The sequence below is a fragment of the Euprymna scolopes genome, chromosome 23 (genome assembly GCF_053919585.1).
Source record: "Euprymna scolopes isolate OS-2025 chromosome 23, ASM5391958v1, whole genome shotgun sequence".
Taxonomy (NCBI): Eukaryota; Metazoa; Mollusca; class Cephalopoda; order Sepiida; family Sepiolidae; genus Euprymna; species Euprymna scolopes.
The window spans coordinates 19,676,153-19,690,920 of NC_136504.1; the positions used below are offsets into that span (position 1 = coordinate 19,676,153).

The following is a 14,768-nucleotide window of genomic DNA, read 5'->3' on the forward strand; positions in this document are numbered from 1 at the left end:
TATCTTATAGGTATTGTTCTATCATTATGTAACTTACAAAAGGATTGATGTGCCACAATGAAATGATCTGTCACTGAGCGATACATAATGAAAGTAGAAAACACTTCATATTAAAACACACATGTATAAACAAGAATAAAACGTAAAACATAGCAACTTTTAGTAATAGAGCTATAAAAAAAATTTAAAGAACAAATATCTTTATGTAAACTACAGTAAAATCCTGAGAAAAGTATTATTTGAAAAAAATTATTTAATGCATGGTTAAAATATATTTTTGGAAACTTAAACTATTTGTAGTGTAATTTAGATATTTTGTCTCATTAAGTTATGACTGCAACTAGACAATACTTCATATTATTAAAACTCCCAAACACACACATATACTATAATACAACTTAAGAATAGCAACTAACAGTAATGAGACTATATAAAAACTATATAAAAACATTGAATAAAAAAAAAGCATTTTTTTTCCTTCTTTAAATAAGAAAGAAAAAAAATGCTTTTTTTTTTTTATTCAATTTCCACCTCAAACAAGGCACAGTGCCATTTTGAAGTAGGGGGCTACTATCGGGGACATAAGTTGCATGAGTATTATGAAGGGAGATGAGTAGCAAGATGTCTGTTCACATTACACTTGAACTTCTGCATGTCAGTACAGGTGGGAAAGCAGAATCCAGGAAGGAGTTCCAAAGTCTAGCAATTCTGGGGAAGAAACTGTTGGAGTAGAAGGTTTTTTTACACCTAAGGATCTCTACTGTGAAAGGGTGGGATTTAGCTGCTTGTTGGGTTTGTTGGGGATGTTCACGTCTAGGGGGTATAAGTGCTTGCAGTTCGTTAGAGTATTCACCATTAAAGTACTTGTAGAACAGGCAGAGGGATGCAATATTCCATTGATGTGACAGAGGCTAAAGCCTAGCAGACAGTTCAGGACCTATCAGGTTGGTGACTCTCTTTTGAACACTGTCCAGGAGTGAGAGACAAGTAGCAGATGCACCAGCCCAAATGTGACAACACTACTCCATACATGGGCGAATGGTAGTCTTATAGAGGTACAGGATACTTTCAGTTTTCTAGCACAGTAGAGAAAGCCCACCTTCTTTGCAGCAGCCTTGGCAATGCTCTCAATGTATCTACTCCATTTCATGTTCCCTTTTTTTTGTAAACGTAAGGCCGAGGAGTTTAAAGGAAGTACTTTCGGGTAATGTGTTCTTGGCCATTGCTATTGGTGGTAGAGAGGGTTTCTTGTAATTATTGAAGGAAACAAGTTTCGACTTGGCAGCATTGAATGTGATCATCCATTTTGCCCTCATTTCACTACAATAAATTATATTTGGATTTGTTGGACTACTCTTCTCACCCTCAGTCAATGTAATCTCCGATCTTCTTCAGGTGTATCTTGTCGAACACTGGAATCTTCTGTTGAATTCAGAAATCTGCATGGGATTTTGAACAGAAACCTTTTATTTGATCCACAGGAACAGCATGATCTTGTTCCATCAGCCCATGATTCATGACTGTAGCCCGGTGGATAGAATACTTGGTAAAATTCAGTTATAAAAAGTTGCATCCTTCTAGAGGTTGAAGGTTCAATCCTTATTGCAGGCAACCCAAAATACAATTGTGAATTACTTAGAACTTCTACTCAGTCATGACTGACGAAACGAGAGTATGCTACCCCTTTCCTCTCGTGGATTAAATAGAATTTTCCATTCGAAATTCCATGCAGATTCCCGAGTTCAGTGGAAAGATTCTAAAGTTCGACACAATACACCTGAAGAAGTAATTATAGGAGCAAGCAGACTTAAAAAAACGAATTTCAAAAACTAGCAAATATACCCGGTGAACTAAGTGCAAGTTACACATCGACAATTGCACTTAAAGAGACAATTACAATCTTAAAAAGGTTGAAGGTATGAGATAATGGGTGAATTTCTGGTATCCAGTAGGATGCTCCATTAGGTGTGTCAGAAATTTCGTGAGAATAGTGAATAATTCCACCCCATCTTTCCATGCTTATAACTCCTCGAAAAATGTAATTCAAGCCCTAATTTTTTTTTTCAATTAAAGGAACAAGGACCAAGGTTCCATTAAAAAGAAAAAAACAAATAACGTGGTTTAAAAAAAAAGTTTTAAACTTCAAACTTTACAGGTAAAATTCTAAAAAACACTACGTTATTTTTGTTTTAAATTTGAATATATTATTTATTTAGCTTTTCTCTTCAATTTGTGAGTAAATTATTTATTTACTTTTCGGTGAGTAAATTATAATTATTTACTTTTTAATAGAAACTTGAAAATAGGGGGGGGGCGTGAATTAAAAAAAAAAACGTTTATCTAACATATTATATTCGGTTTATTGGAAAGAACATAAAATTTCACATTGACCCTGAAAATATCGTAAAAATAGAATCAATAGAAAAATTTGGATAGATTTTTAAAGTTTAAAGATTGAAAAATATTGAGTTCGGAAAATTCATTACTGTTTTAAAAAAAAAAAAAAAATTCTATTACTTTTAAAACAACTTTAATAGTTTATTTTAGAAGTATAATCCATAAAGAAAATAAATAACCCACTTTTAACAGAGAAATTACGAGATTTTTATATTTTATTCGCAGTTTCGTATTGGGGTGTCAAAAATTCCTACAAAAATTCTGATACACCTAATGCTCCATCCCCTGTTATCTTTTTAAATAGCACAAATACTTAAGTTGATTTTAGTTTGTTTTCATACTTTAGACTGAATAAAATATGTATTAGATATGTTTGAAGCCAAAACAACGCATTATTACAAAATAAACAGATATTTACTTTTTTTTTGTTTTTTTTTGTTTTTTTACATAGGGATCACCACTTATCACATTTTTTTTACATAGGGATCACCACTCGAGGATAAGGATTAAAGAGTGTACAGTAGAAATTGGATAATATAGTAATCGTTAGTAATGGAAATTCGGTAAATTTGTTAACAAGTGGAACGGCTCATCAAGAACTTGTTTATATTAGACTTGAAGACAACAATATTGTAGTCAGCTGGAAAGCAGGAAAACGGAAGACAATTCCACAGGCGTGCAGTTCTAAGAAAGAATCTTTGTTCATGGAATCTACGTTTAGGTTTAGGCACAGATAAAGAGTAGGGGGAATTATTGATAGCGTTTTCAACTAGACAAGTGTTTCTTGTGAAAGTTTGGCGAGGGGGGACCATAAACTGAAGCTCAGTCGAACACTTTCCATGAAAATAACGATACAGAAGAGACAAACTCGCAACATCTCTTCTGTGAGATAGAGGTTGCAGGGAAGAGAAAAGGACATCTCCTACGAGGCTACAAAGTCTATTCTGAACTCTATCAAGGCAGGACAAGTCCTTTCTAGCAGCTCCTGCCCAGATGTGACAACTCCATCCTTGGACGTACCTGGCTAGATAGAGAATTGCATCAGCAGTGAGATATCTACTAGATCGATAGAAGGATCCCACCATTTTTCCAGCGGCTTTGGCAACAGATTTGATGTACGTGTTCCATTTAAGATCAGGAGTAAAGGTCAAGCCCAGAAGCTTGTCAAAACTTGAGGCCTCCTCAAGAGACAGCCATTCATTTCAATTGATGCCAGATGTGGATCAGAACGTTGATGATGTAAAGAGAGAAAAAAAAGAGTTGGGCCCAGGATGGATCCCTGAGGGACTCCAGCATTAATACTGTGAGCTTCTGATTTTTGCCCATCAACTACTACTCTTATGAACCTATCAGAAAAATGATTTAATAATTGAGAAGACATTTCCAGTTATACCATAGCTAGAGATCTTATGAAGTAAACCTTTATGCCATACCCTATCAAAGGCCTTAGATATGTCACGAGCAATTGCCCTAGAAAGGTTGCCTCCGTCGAGAGATTTGCTAATCCTATGAGATATAACTGTAAGCACATCTGCTGAAGATCTAGCAGAACGGAAACCATATTGTGTGTCACTAAGAAGGTTATTTTTGCTGAGATGGTTGATTACTTCTGTATTTAACACAGATTCCAGCAACTTACTCATGACGCACAGGAGACTTATTGGCCTGTACTGAGAGGGGGATGAGCGATCACCTGAATTCTTAAATACAGGGCATACTGATGAGATTTTCCAAGGTGATGGGAAGCAATTCTCCTTAAGACAATGTTTAAACAGTTTTGTAAGTATGGGCGCTAGTTCTGGTTGAATTTTTTTGAGTACTATAATTGGAATACTGTCAGGGCCGGTAGCTTTACTGGAATCAAAGTTTTTGATTAGCTTGGCAACATCACGTACAAATATATGTATATCACATAGTGTGTTTTCTGATACAGGAGGAAATATTGGGGGTTGGCGGCCTTGGTCGCAAAGGGTAGAATTAGCTGCAAAGTTCTTGGCAAAGAGTTTGGCTTTGTCTGATGCTGACAAGATTACCTCCGGTCCATTGATGATAGTTGGGATAGAGCACATGCTTCTCTTCAGGATTCTCTTTGCTATTTGCCAAAACTGGTGGGAACCAAGCCGCTGCTTAGCTACTTTGGACTTGACGGACTGAGCATACAACTCTCTTGCATTCTTTATTACTTTCTTACAATGGTTGCTGGCAGTCCTGAAAGCGGCTTTAGTTTCTATTACGTTGGAAGTAGTTGAAAAAGTGTTTGAATTGTATTTTATTTTATTCAAACTCAACCAGCGCTTCTGTCAACGAACACAAACCTTAATGTGAGTTCCGCATGACCAACGCACCGTTCCGACACTTGAAAAGACTACCGTAAAAACAACAAACAAACTTTTACTTGCTCCAACAAAAAAAAAAAAAAAAAGAAGACATACTAAAGATGAAGTGTAGCTTCGAAATATATTTATAAATTTCAAGCAAAATATCTGTTTCGCTTCAAATGTATCTAATACATATTTTATTTTATTCAAACTCAACCAGCGCTTTTATCAAGGAACACAAACCCTAACGTGAACTTGGGTTTATTTTTGGCAGCCTAGCCATCTCTGGTTCTCTTTGTCCATTATTCTTCTCATTTCATTATTCATGTTTCTGACAGAGGGGAAAGAATTGCTGTTTTCTGGTTTGGAATCTATCCATCTAACACTTAACATTGTTTCTGACCTTGAAATAGTATTTTTTTTGTTTTTGTTATTTTGTAGCTTCTTACATGAAGTGGTTTCAAGCCTTGTCTGGAGCAATTGCTATTAAAATGAATTTATGCTATACAATATATATTGAAATCACCATTCCATGCAAAAAAGTAAGGGTTAATTCTTCATTAAACAGATAAACCAAATTTGAGATTTACAACTAAAATCTTTCACCTTGCAGAACAATATGAGACTGTGGTGGAAGAGCTTGAGCGAAGACGTGCTGAGATCTTGTACATCAAAGCCATCTGGCTTGAGACGAACATTGAGAAGAAGGATGATTTACATGCTAAACATGGTGGAGAGGAGGGCAATGAAGAGGAAGAACTGAAAACAGCTTTGCAATTCCACCAAAAACTTAACAGGTCAGTGATGCCATTTTATCTTAACTTTCTATGGATCTGGTTGCAACATCCCGGTGGCGTTTCCTTTGGGGATTGGTCCTGTAGACAGTATTTCTCTGGCTAACATTTAAATAAAAGATGTCATTGTGTGTGCTCTCAAGTCCTTTTAAATTTTAAGTGGTTCCTGTCAAGTTTTTATTCATTTGAATAAATGCACTAACATAAAAGTGTCGCTCTATTTTTATGCAAAACAAACAAAAAAAATACGGAACATTTTTTTTTTTTATATATATATCTAACTCGCTATTAATGCAGTGTCTGTCATTAGTAACTATATAAATTTATTTCAACATAATAAATGCAACATAGAAGAAAAACAAAGTCACAAACGAAATAAAATATATAGTTATTTATGGCAGACCTTTTATGCTATTGTTTTGCATTCGATTGAGCTTAATTTAGTTGCTCCCTAACTTTCTTATATTATTATAAATCTTATCTCTATTCGTTTTATTATATCAAACATTTCACTTATAAATACTTCTTTAATTGCAAAATATATATGCATCAAAATCTTAATAAATATAAATGATTTGCATTTGAAATCCTATTGACATTGTATTATGATTGTTCATCAGATATTTTTTAGAGTTTTTTTTTTTTATTGGTTTATGTTGTGTACATAATATATACATACATACACACACATTATTTATATAAAAACTATGTGTTACATATTTCAGAGACCTACTATGGTTTCATTAAAGGCTTTTAAAAATCAAAAGAAATCATCAGTGACTCAGGAAATGAAAGAGAAATCGATTTGTTTTTCATTTTGTGAGTTGCTGATGATTTGTTCAGATTTTAAAAAGCCTTTTAAAAGGCAGATCCACTTCAATGGAACCATGGTAAGTCTCTGAAATATGTAACAGTTTTTATATAAATAATTTGTATTTTGGCTGTCACATTTGCTATCAAGCATTTTATTGATTTCTTTTCAACGCATTCCAACATGCTTTTATATATATATATATATATATATATATATATATATATATATATATATATATACATGTATGATATTTTAAAGCCAGCACCAAAAAAATAACAAATGGCAATTGTATAGCTAACCCTTATAAAGTAGGGTTGTGTGTATGAATTAAAACTAGTTGAGCAGAATACTGCAGATATATAATAAGCTCAATAGGTGAGAGTCAGTCCTCTAGAGCTAAAATAGATTAAATGTGAGGTAAATGAAATTAATAAATTCATATAAGTTCATTTACACGTTCAAAGAAAACAAGACTGAAAGAACCAGAGATCGTGTACGATCATTTCAGAGATAATATTGTGTTTGTTTAGATCTAACCTTATCATCAGTACAGAGGGAGAGGGTTTAAATACCAAAATAATAATCACTTTACAGTATTAAGCAGATTCAGGTTCAACGATTTCTTTTTTGTGGAACAGTTATAAAATTCTGCTGTCTTGATGTAGTCAAGCATGTGTTTTGTAAACAGCATTTTAATGTTTGAAAATTTTTAGCCTTTTACGTGTCTAGTCAGTGGAAGAGGCATATAACAACTAAACTGCCAAATATCATATATATATATATATATATATATATATATATATATATGTATCCGCACTGATGAGCTGTGATACAGCAAGACAGTACTGTATGTGGATTACTATATATATATATATATATATATATATATATATATATATATATATATAAGCAACTACCTCGAGCCAAAAGATATATATATATATATATATATATATATATATATATATATATATATATGAGGGAGTTTGTTTAAAGGAAAATAAATCCTGACAAAAATGAAACGGTGCATGCATGAAAGGACAAATAAAAATCTCATCACAAAAACATGATTAAAATATTAATTTATTCTGAAATTTCTACTCATGTTGCTGAATCTGTATCATGAAATGAACATTTATTAAGTTGAAGTCAATTTTATTCAAATCAAACTCCCTCATATGTAATTTATTGCATTTATCTATTTAGTATCTATTGTGATTTTTTTTGATTTTTTTTGTATTTTGTTGTGATTTTTTTTTGTTCGTTTTTATGTGCTTTGAATCTACACAGTAGTTTGGAGTAACAAAGCTGATTTGTGAAACTAATTCTGTTTTGCACTCATTTTAAATCACTTGTTTTTCTAACAGTTATCAACAACTGTATATTAATGAATTAAATTTGACTAAATTCTATTTTTTTACTAATATTTAATTCATAATCTGCCTTTATTTGCATATACATCATAAGAGTTAAACAAAAATAGTCTTCATTCAACCTTTACAAAAGAGGGAACACATTCTAGTGTAGCTATTTTCACCTGACACCTTTTTAAAAAGATCATGTTTAAATTGAAAAAAAAAAACAAAAAAACTTATCAAAATGTCTGTATACAGTGTCACATTATGTCGAGGTTCCCAATTACATCGTATCAACCATTTTGAGGAGGGTTTATAAAAATGAAACCGATGTACCTTTTATATTCTGCTCTCGTGCTCCCTGGCCATGTCCATGAGCATTCATTGCATATGTAACAATAGCTCTCAATGCATAGCAACAGATGCAAGTCTCATTTCTTTTTGGACAAATAGGTTTTTTTCAGTCACGATGGTTTTCCACGGTTGAAGGCGCTTTATCATTTTTCATCCTTAGAAGAAGGGGGGGGTCTATTTTAGCTGCCATTTATTTCTATCTTGTCAATTCCATGAGAATTTTGTCGATTCATATTCTGCTTTCGCTGACTCCTTGAAGCAGACTCTTTTCTAACTAGTATTAATCTTCCCCCAACATAGAATACATGGCAACAGTTGTGGAGCTCCTGTACTAAAAACAAATCAAGATAAACAGGAAAACAGAAACCAAACAAAGGAATGACCAGAAAGGAGGAAGTTATAATAACAAGCCTCAGAGTAGGTCATACCTCTATCACACACTCCTACCTACTTAAAAACAAAAAGGAAACTCCACTTTGCATACCTTGCCAGGAGCCATACATAGTCAGTCATATCCTGACAAGATGTGAAGACCTGGAAATAAGCTGCCTAAATCTATATAATGAAAAATCTTTAAAGGACATATCGACTCATATAGACCCAACTACCCTCCTCAAATATCTGAAGATAAGAGTTACTCAATAAAAAAAAAAGTACCTTATGTAATTATATAAGCATAGACACTGAACACCAGATACCTAGATGCATAAAACTTATAATGTATATAGTTATATAACCAAAATTGCAAAAAAAAAAAAGAAGACTTCGGCATTAAATGTCCACTAAAGTTGATATGCTGTAAAACCAACCAACATGTTCCATGAATCCTTCTGTGATGCAGTGATCCACATCACACAATGCCAACGATTGGTCTGCCTGTTCGACCCGTCTTTCTAATTTTATTATGGCACTTTTTTCTAAACAAACAACCTGCCTGGCTAATAACTTCTAATCTAAAACAATGAACTCTAGAAGAGTGGATTTTACCTTTATCTGTTAAACCGTGGGTTTGTAATTCTCCTCTCAAAAATTTAGAAACATAAATAGAAACTATTATTTACAAACTTTGTTTATAAAACACAAGTTCACAAAACAAACCTATACAAAACTAACCCTTATATTTGAGTGGACCTTGAGCTTTGATTAGTGATGACCCATTTCTGCATTTTAACTCCATGATTGTTGACGTGCTATACAATTCAACAACCGAATGACATTAAAGTGTTCTGCTTGAAAAGATACGAGGACGTTAGTAGAACAATATGAAAATGTTCTGTTCATCTATAGTTCACTTTTTTTTTATTTAACAAACATTTTTTGGTGAACTCTTATGATATATCTGCATACAAAGGCAATTAATAAAATTCTTGTATTACTAAAAAAAAGCTGTTTGTATTGCTATTCATTGTATAAACCAATCTATAAGCACTTCCTGCTTTCTGTAAACAATCCTGTATCATTGCAGTAAATCTTTTATTTATCAAAAGAACATCATAAAAATGTAGAAAATTAACATATTTGTAAACATTTGTTAAAAATAAAAATTATTTGGACAAATTTTAACAAAATAGTTTAACCAGCTTTTAACTTCTCTACTACTTTTTGTATTTTCTTTTTAATGTTTTTTGTTTTGGTCTTTTCTGTACAACTGCATAGTTACTTATACAAAAATGGTTTAATTCTATATAAACAAATTCGAATTATCTAAAAAACACAAATTAATTTTAATTGTAAAAATAATTATTTTAATTGTTAAACATTTTTAATACATTCTTCATTGAAATATTTTTTGCTTAATTTTATTTTTGTTTAGGTTTTATATATATATATATATATATATATATATATATATATATATATATCTCATTTTAGTGTTTTTTATAGATATAACCAATAACTGCCGTTAGTGACTCCAGAGGAAATTGAAGGACTATTCCAATCATGTTTTTAGATTTTACAAAAAAAAAATTAACCTTTATTAAAACTTGTGTGAATGTTATAACTCTTAACATATTGGTTTATATAACACATGAACAAACAAGCTTGGACTTATATATAATACTAGCAGTGTTGCATACTAGTTGGAAGGTTTCTTGGGGAAAAATAATTTCAATTATGATATTTACAATTTTAGTTTTGAAAGAATTTTACATAAAATTTTCGATATGAGGTCAAGTAATAAAAAAAACTGTCAGCATAGTGGTGTTCGTAAATAAAAAAAATTACTTGTTACAAACAAATTCCTTTTTCTTTAATTATTTTAAGTCTTAAAATATCAATAAAAAATTATTTAAATATATGATACATAAAACACCTACAGTAAATATAACTTAGCTTCCTCATAATTTAAATCCATTCATAATTTGGATTTTATTTGTTTTTCGCTTCTGCATGGCAGTGTTAAACTATATGACCTTTTTTATGGAAGGATTTTTTATCATCAAATATTTCTAAATGTATTGATTGAAAGTATTTTCAATTATTTTATAGATTTCCACAAATTATTTGTAAGTTATAAGCACATTTATAGTTTTATACTTAAAAGGCATAAATATTCAAATTTAAGTTTAATTTTGATCTGAAAGTGTCAGACTTGAGTTATCTGCCCTTGTACTCTTCCAATTCATGGTTGAAATACTGAACATCATTAACAAGAAGTCTCCATAGTAATTACTAGGGTTATGATAAGAGAATATTCTTTTCATTGTTTTGACTCTCATATATCCGACACAGTTAATCAATCGAGAACCACATCACTCTATCTAAAATAGTATCAGATATTAACTGATATATACTCGAGAGTCAAAATAATGAACAAAATATTTTTGTGTCATAGCCCAAGTAATTACACATTATGATTTGCTATTAATCAAGTAACATCAATAATGAAACAAACTTTGTACAAATACCTTATGTAGCTGTTTAATGAGGTCTATAGATGTTCACTTCTCAAAGTCAAGGTTGGTGATTGGCACATTTCTCTTGGCTTCATGAAAGAAGCATATCAACATGTTTTTTTATTATTATCATCAGCTCACATGGAGCTTTCACACAAGTCAACAAACGATCTGATTGGAAACGTGTGGTGTTCTCTGGAAGCTGAGTGACAACAAGTCTGCCCAGACGTCCAGCTCTCTCCACCTCTTTCGATAGCATTTGCAAATGAATTTGCATCATCGCAACAGCTGCTTACCATTGATTTCTCACTGGTGGTGGCCATTGGTTTCTACTGGAATTTGAGTGGCACTCAGCCTCCCCGAGGTCCCAGTTCTCTTTGCGCTTGTCCAGCCGAGGTCTGGTTGGCGATCGCTCCTCGGTCTTATTATTATTATTATTATTATTTAACATATGATTGAATTATACGTAACTAGAGATACATTGTTTTTAAAAATCTGTAGAATGGCACAAGAGGTCATTATCTGAGAGGCAGTTCTATTACATGGTTTCTTCATTAGTTTTGAACTGCAATAGTTGATATCTAACTACACGTCTTATCTACATCACATGATTAAATCTCTACTGTCTGTAAAGCATGAAAGATAATGTTCTTTAGTTCACTGCTAAGTTCTACTCCAAAAAACAAATAGCTGCTTCCATTCGTTCTTATATATTCCTAATGGGCAGATAACTCACTGGTACTTCCTGTACCAGGCAGGGGCAGGTAACTCACTTACTGTACCAGGCAGGGGCAAGTATCTTACCTGTACTCTGTACTAGACAAGGGCTGGTAACTTACCTGTACTTCCTGTACCAAACAAGAGTGGTTAACTCACTTGTATCATTTTAATACATGAGTAAATACCTTTTATTTGTATATGAGACCAAGTGGACATTTGGGTTAAACTTTGCCGCTCAGATAAAAGTAATTTTATGTACTTATCAAATCTTCTTATCACTCAACTACAAAATATATTATGGACAACATAATGTAACAACTAAATTTATATATTTTCTTCTGATGTTTGCAGTTAAAACAGCCATAAAATTAACGAGTGCAGTTGTACAGAAAAAAACTTTCTTTGCTTCGTATTTGCTATTGCAATCCTATTATCCAACAATTTGGTCTTGGATCAACAGTATCAAAGGTTCCTTTCTGGTCTTAACAATGGCGCCACCATTAACAGAGCTTCCCTATTGCATGCCATTCTCTTGTAGGGAAGAAACACAGTTGCCATCGGTAGATGGTCGGCGTCAAGGGAGTGCACTTGACGACCCCTATGTCCGGGAGACGTTAGATATGCACATGAATGAGATTGATGCACTCACAGAAAAAAACAGGTGACTGGTTACAAAAACGACCTAACATTATCCCTCCCGCCCTTTTTTCCCCTCTGATTTTTAGTTTCCCCTCTTTACTCCCTCTCCCATTTTAACTTTTCCTCCTTCTCTCCCATTTTAACTCCTCCTCCTTCTCTCCCATTTTAACTCCTCCTCCTTCTCTCCCATTTTAACTCCTCCTCCTTCTCTCCCATTTTAACTCCTCCTCCTTCTCTCCCATTTTAACTTCTCCTCCTTCTCTCCCATTTTAACCCCTCCTCCACTCTCCCATTTTAACTCCTCCTCCTTCTCTCCGACTTAACTCCTCCTCCTCCTTCTCTCCGACTTAACTCCTCCTCCTCCTTCTCTCCGACTTAACTCCTCCTCCTCCTTCTCTCCGACTTAACTCCTCCTCCTCCTCCCCGACTTAACTCCTCCTCCTCCTTCTCTCCGACTTAACTCTTCCCCCTCTCTCTCTCTCTTAATTCGTGTCTTCTTTACTCCCTTCCCCATAAATTCATCCATCATGGCTTCCCTTTACTTACTCTTTTGATCTTCCCTGCATCAACAGTGAGGAAGATAAAAAACAAACTTGCTTTTATTTATTCTAATAAATTGTCTCTTAAGATGTTTTACCAAAAATTCATCCAAGGAATAATGTGATAATGTTTAACAGTGAAATTATTATACATTCAATGGAATCTGTTTGTTCATAAAATGTTCAGACTCAATAATACAATGGTTTTCTTGCTTTGATTTCTTTTTGTTTTAATTTTTTTTCATCCCAAACACAGCATATTTCCACTTAGATGTAAGGAGCTACAACTTGGGATCATGCCTACAGGGGATTGTATGGGGAGTTAAGCAGCCAGATGTCTGTTTACATTACATTTAAATTTCTGCATGTTGGTACAGTCAGGGAAGCAGGAAACAGGGACGGAATTCCAAAGTCTAACAGTCTGAGAGAAGAAGCTAGCAGAGTTGAAGACTTTCCGAAATCTAGCAACCTCAATGGTGAAGAGGTGGGATGTTGCTGGTCGATGGATGAATTTATGTTTTATGAGAATACACTATCTGTAGAAAATGACCGGAGGGAATTATGCTTTACCAGTGTTCATATTAACATTCATATAAAATAACGTTTCAGTTGGTAAAGTTTATAAGAAGAAAAAAAATGTAAATAAAGAAAAACATATCGATCACTAAAGAACGAATAAAATAAAACAGAAGCATCTCATTATGAAAATAGAGCAAAAGTTTTTATGAATTTATTTCCGACGGCAAAGGCTGGTCTGAAGTGCTATTTGCTTTCTCCTTTTCTATAAACACTTGGAATGATTTTGTACAGCAGATTTTTCCTCGTTAACTTTTGTGACCTGTATATATATATATATATATATATATATATATATATATATATACACCAGGTTAAGAGTATTCAAGAATGATGACTAATGAATTTAGCAAGGTTATTAATAGTGCTTAATAAAAGAAGAGCAAGATATATTTTTATTAATATAAACAAATTTACATAGTCGCGACACTAAACACTTTTGTTTTTTACAAAGGAGTCAACACTTATGAAGGTCTGGAGGCCACTCGAGGATAAGGACTAATGAGTGTACAATAGTCAATTGGAAAATATCGTAGTAATCCTTAGTAGTGGAAATTTGGTAAATTGGATTACTTAAGGGGAAAGGCTTATACAGAACTTGTTTACGTTGGACTTGAAGATGACCATATTGTAGTCAGTTGGAAAGCAGGAAAATGGAACAGTTTCACAGGCGTGAACTTCTTAGAAAGAAGCTTTGTTCATGGAATCTACGTTTAGGTTTAGTCACAGATAAAGAGTGGGGATTCAGACAAATGGTTAAAACCAGAAGTCCTCGGCAGGTAACTTAATAAATTGTTGCTTTCCACAGAAAAAAAAAATCCTCAAACCTTTCATATATATATATATATATATATATATATATATATATATATATAATTATTTTCACAGCCCAAAGAATGCCCCAGCCCACAAGAGCCATACCAGCCAACGAACCTGAAGTCTAAGACTCGAGTTTCGCCCTCATTTAGATTCATAGTCTTAGACTTCCGGTTCGTTGGCTGGCATTGCTCTTGTGGGCTGCGGCGTTCTTTAGGCTGTGGAAATAATTATATATAATCTCTCACATTCTGAAAAAAAAAATATATATATATATATATATGAGAGAGAGGATTAAAGAAATATAGATGGATTCTTTAAAGGGAGACTTGTTTATACCCCCCCCCCCCCGATGTTTTTTCCTTATTGAACTGAAATTCATATACGCCAATACATATTTTATCTTTATGTGTGTGTGTGTGTGTGTGTGTGCGCACGCACACACACACACACACACACATTGATCTTGATAAAAAAGTAGATGCTTTATAAAAAAGCTTTAGCATTTTTATAAAAAGATTGCTTTCCTGTCCAATACATACAAATATT

The 14,768-nt window shown here is 33.1% G+C and overlaps 1 protein-coding gene across 1 annotated transcript in view; it reads left to right on the plus strand.

Annotated features, from left to right (window-relative positions):
- Positions 1–14,768, plus strand: part of LOC145245793 (unconventional myosin-Va-like) — a 577,542-nt gene that overhangs the window by 361,183 nt on the left and 201,591 nt on the right. The window contains 1 exon segment of the mRNA XM_080107437.1: positions 5,329–5,512. Coding sequence (XP_079963563.1) covers positions 5,329–5,512 — 184 coding nt within the window.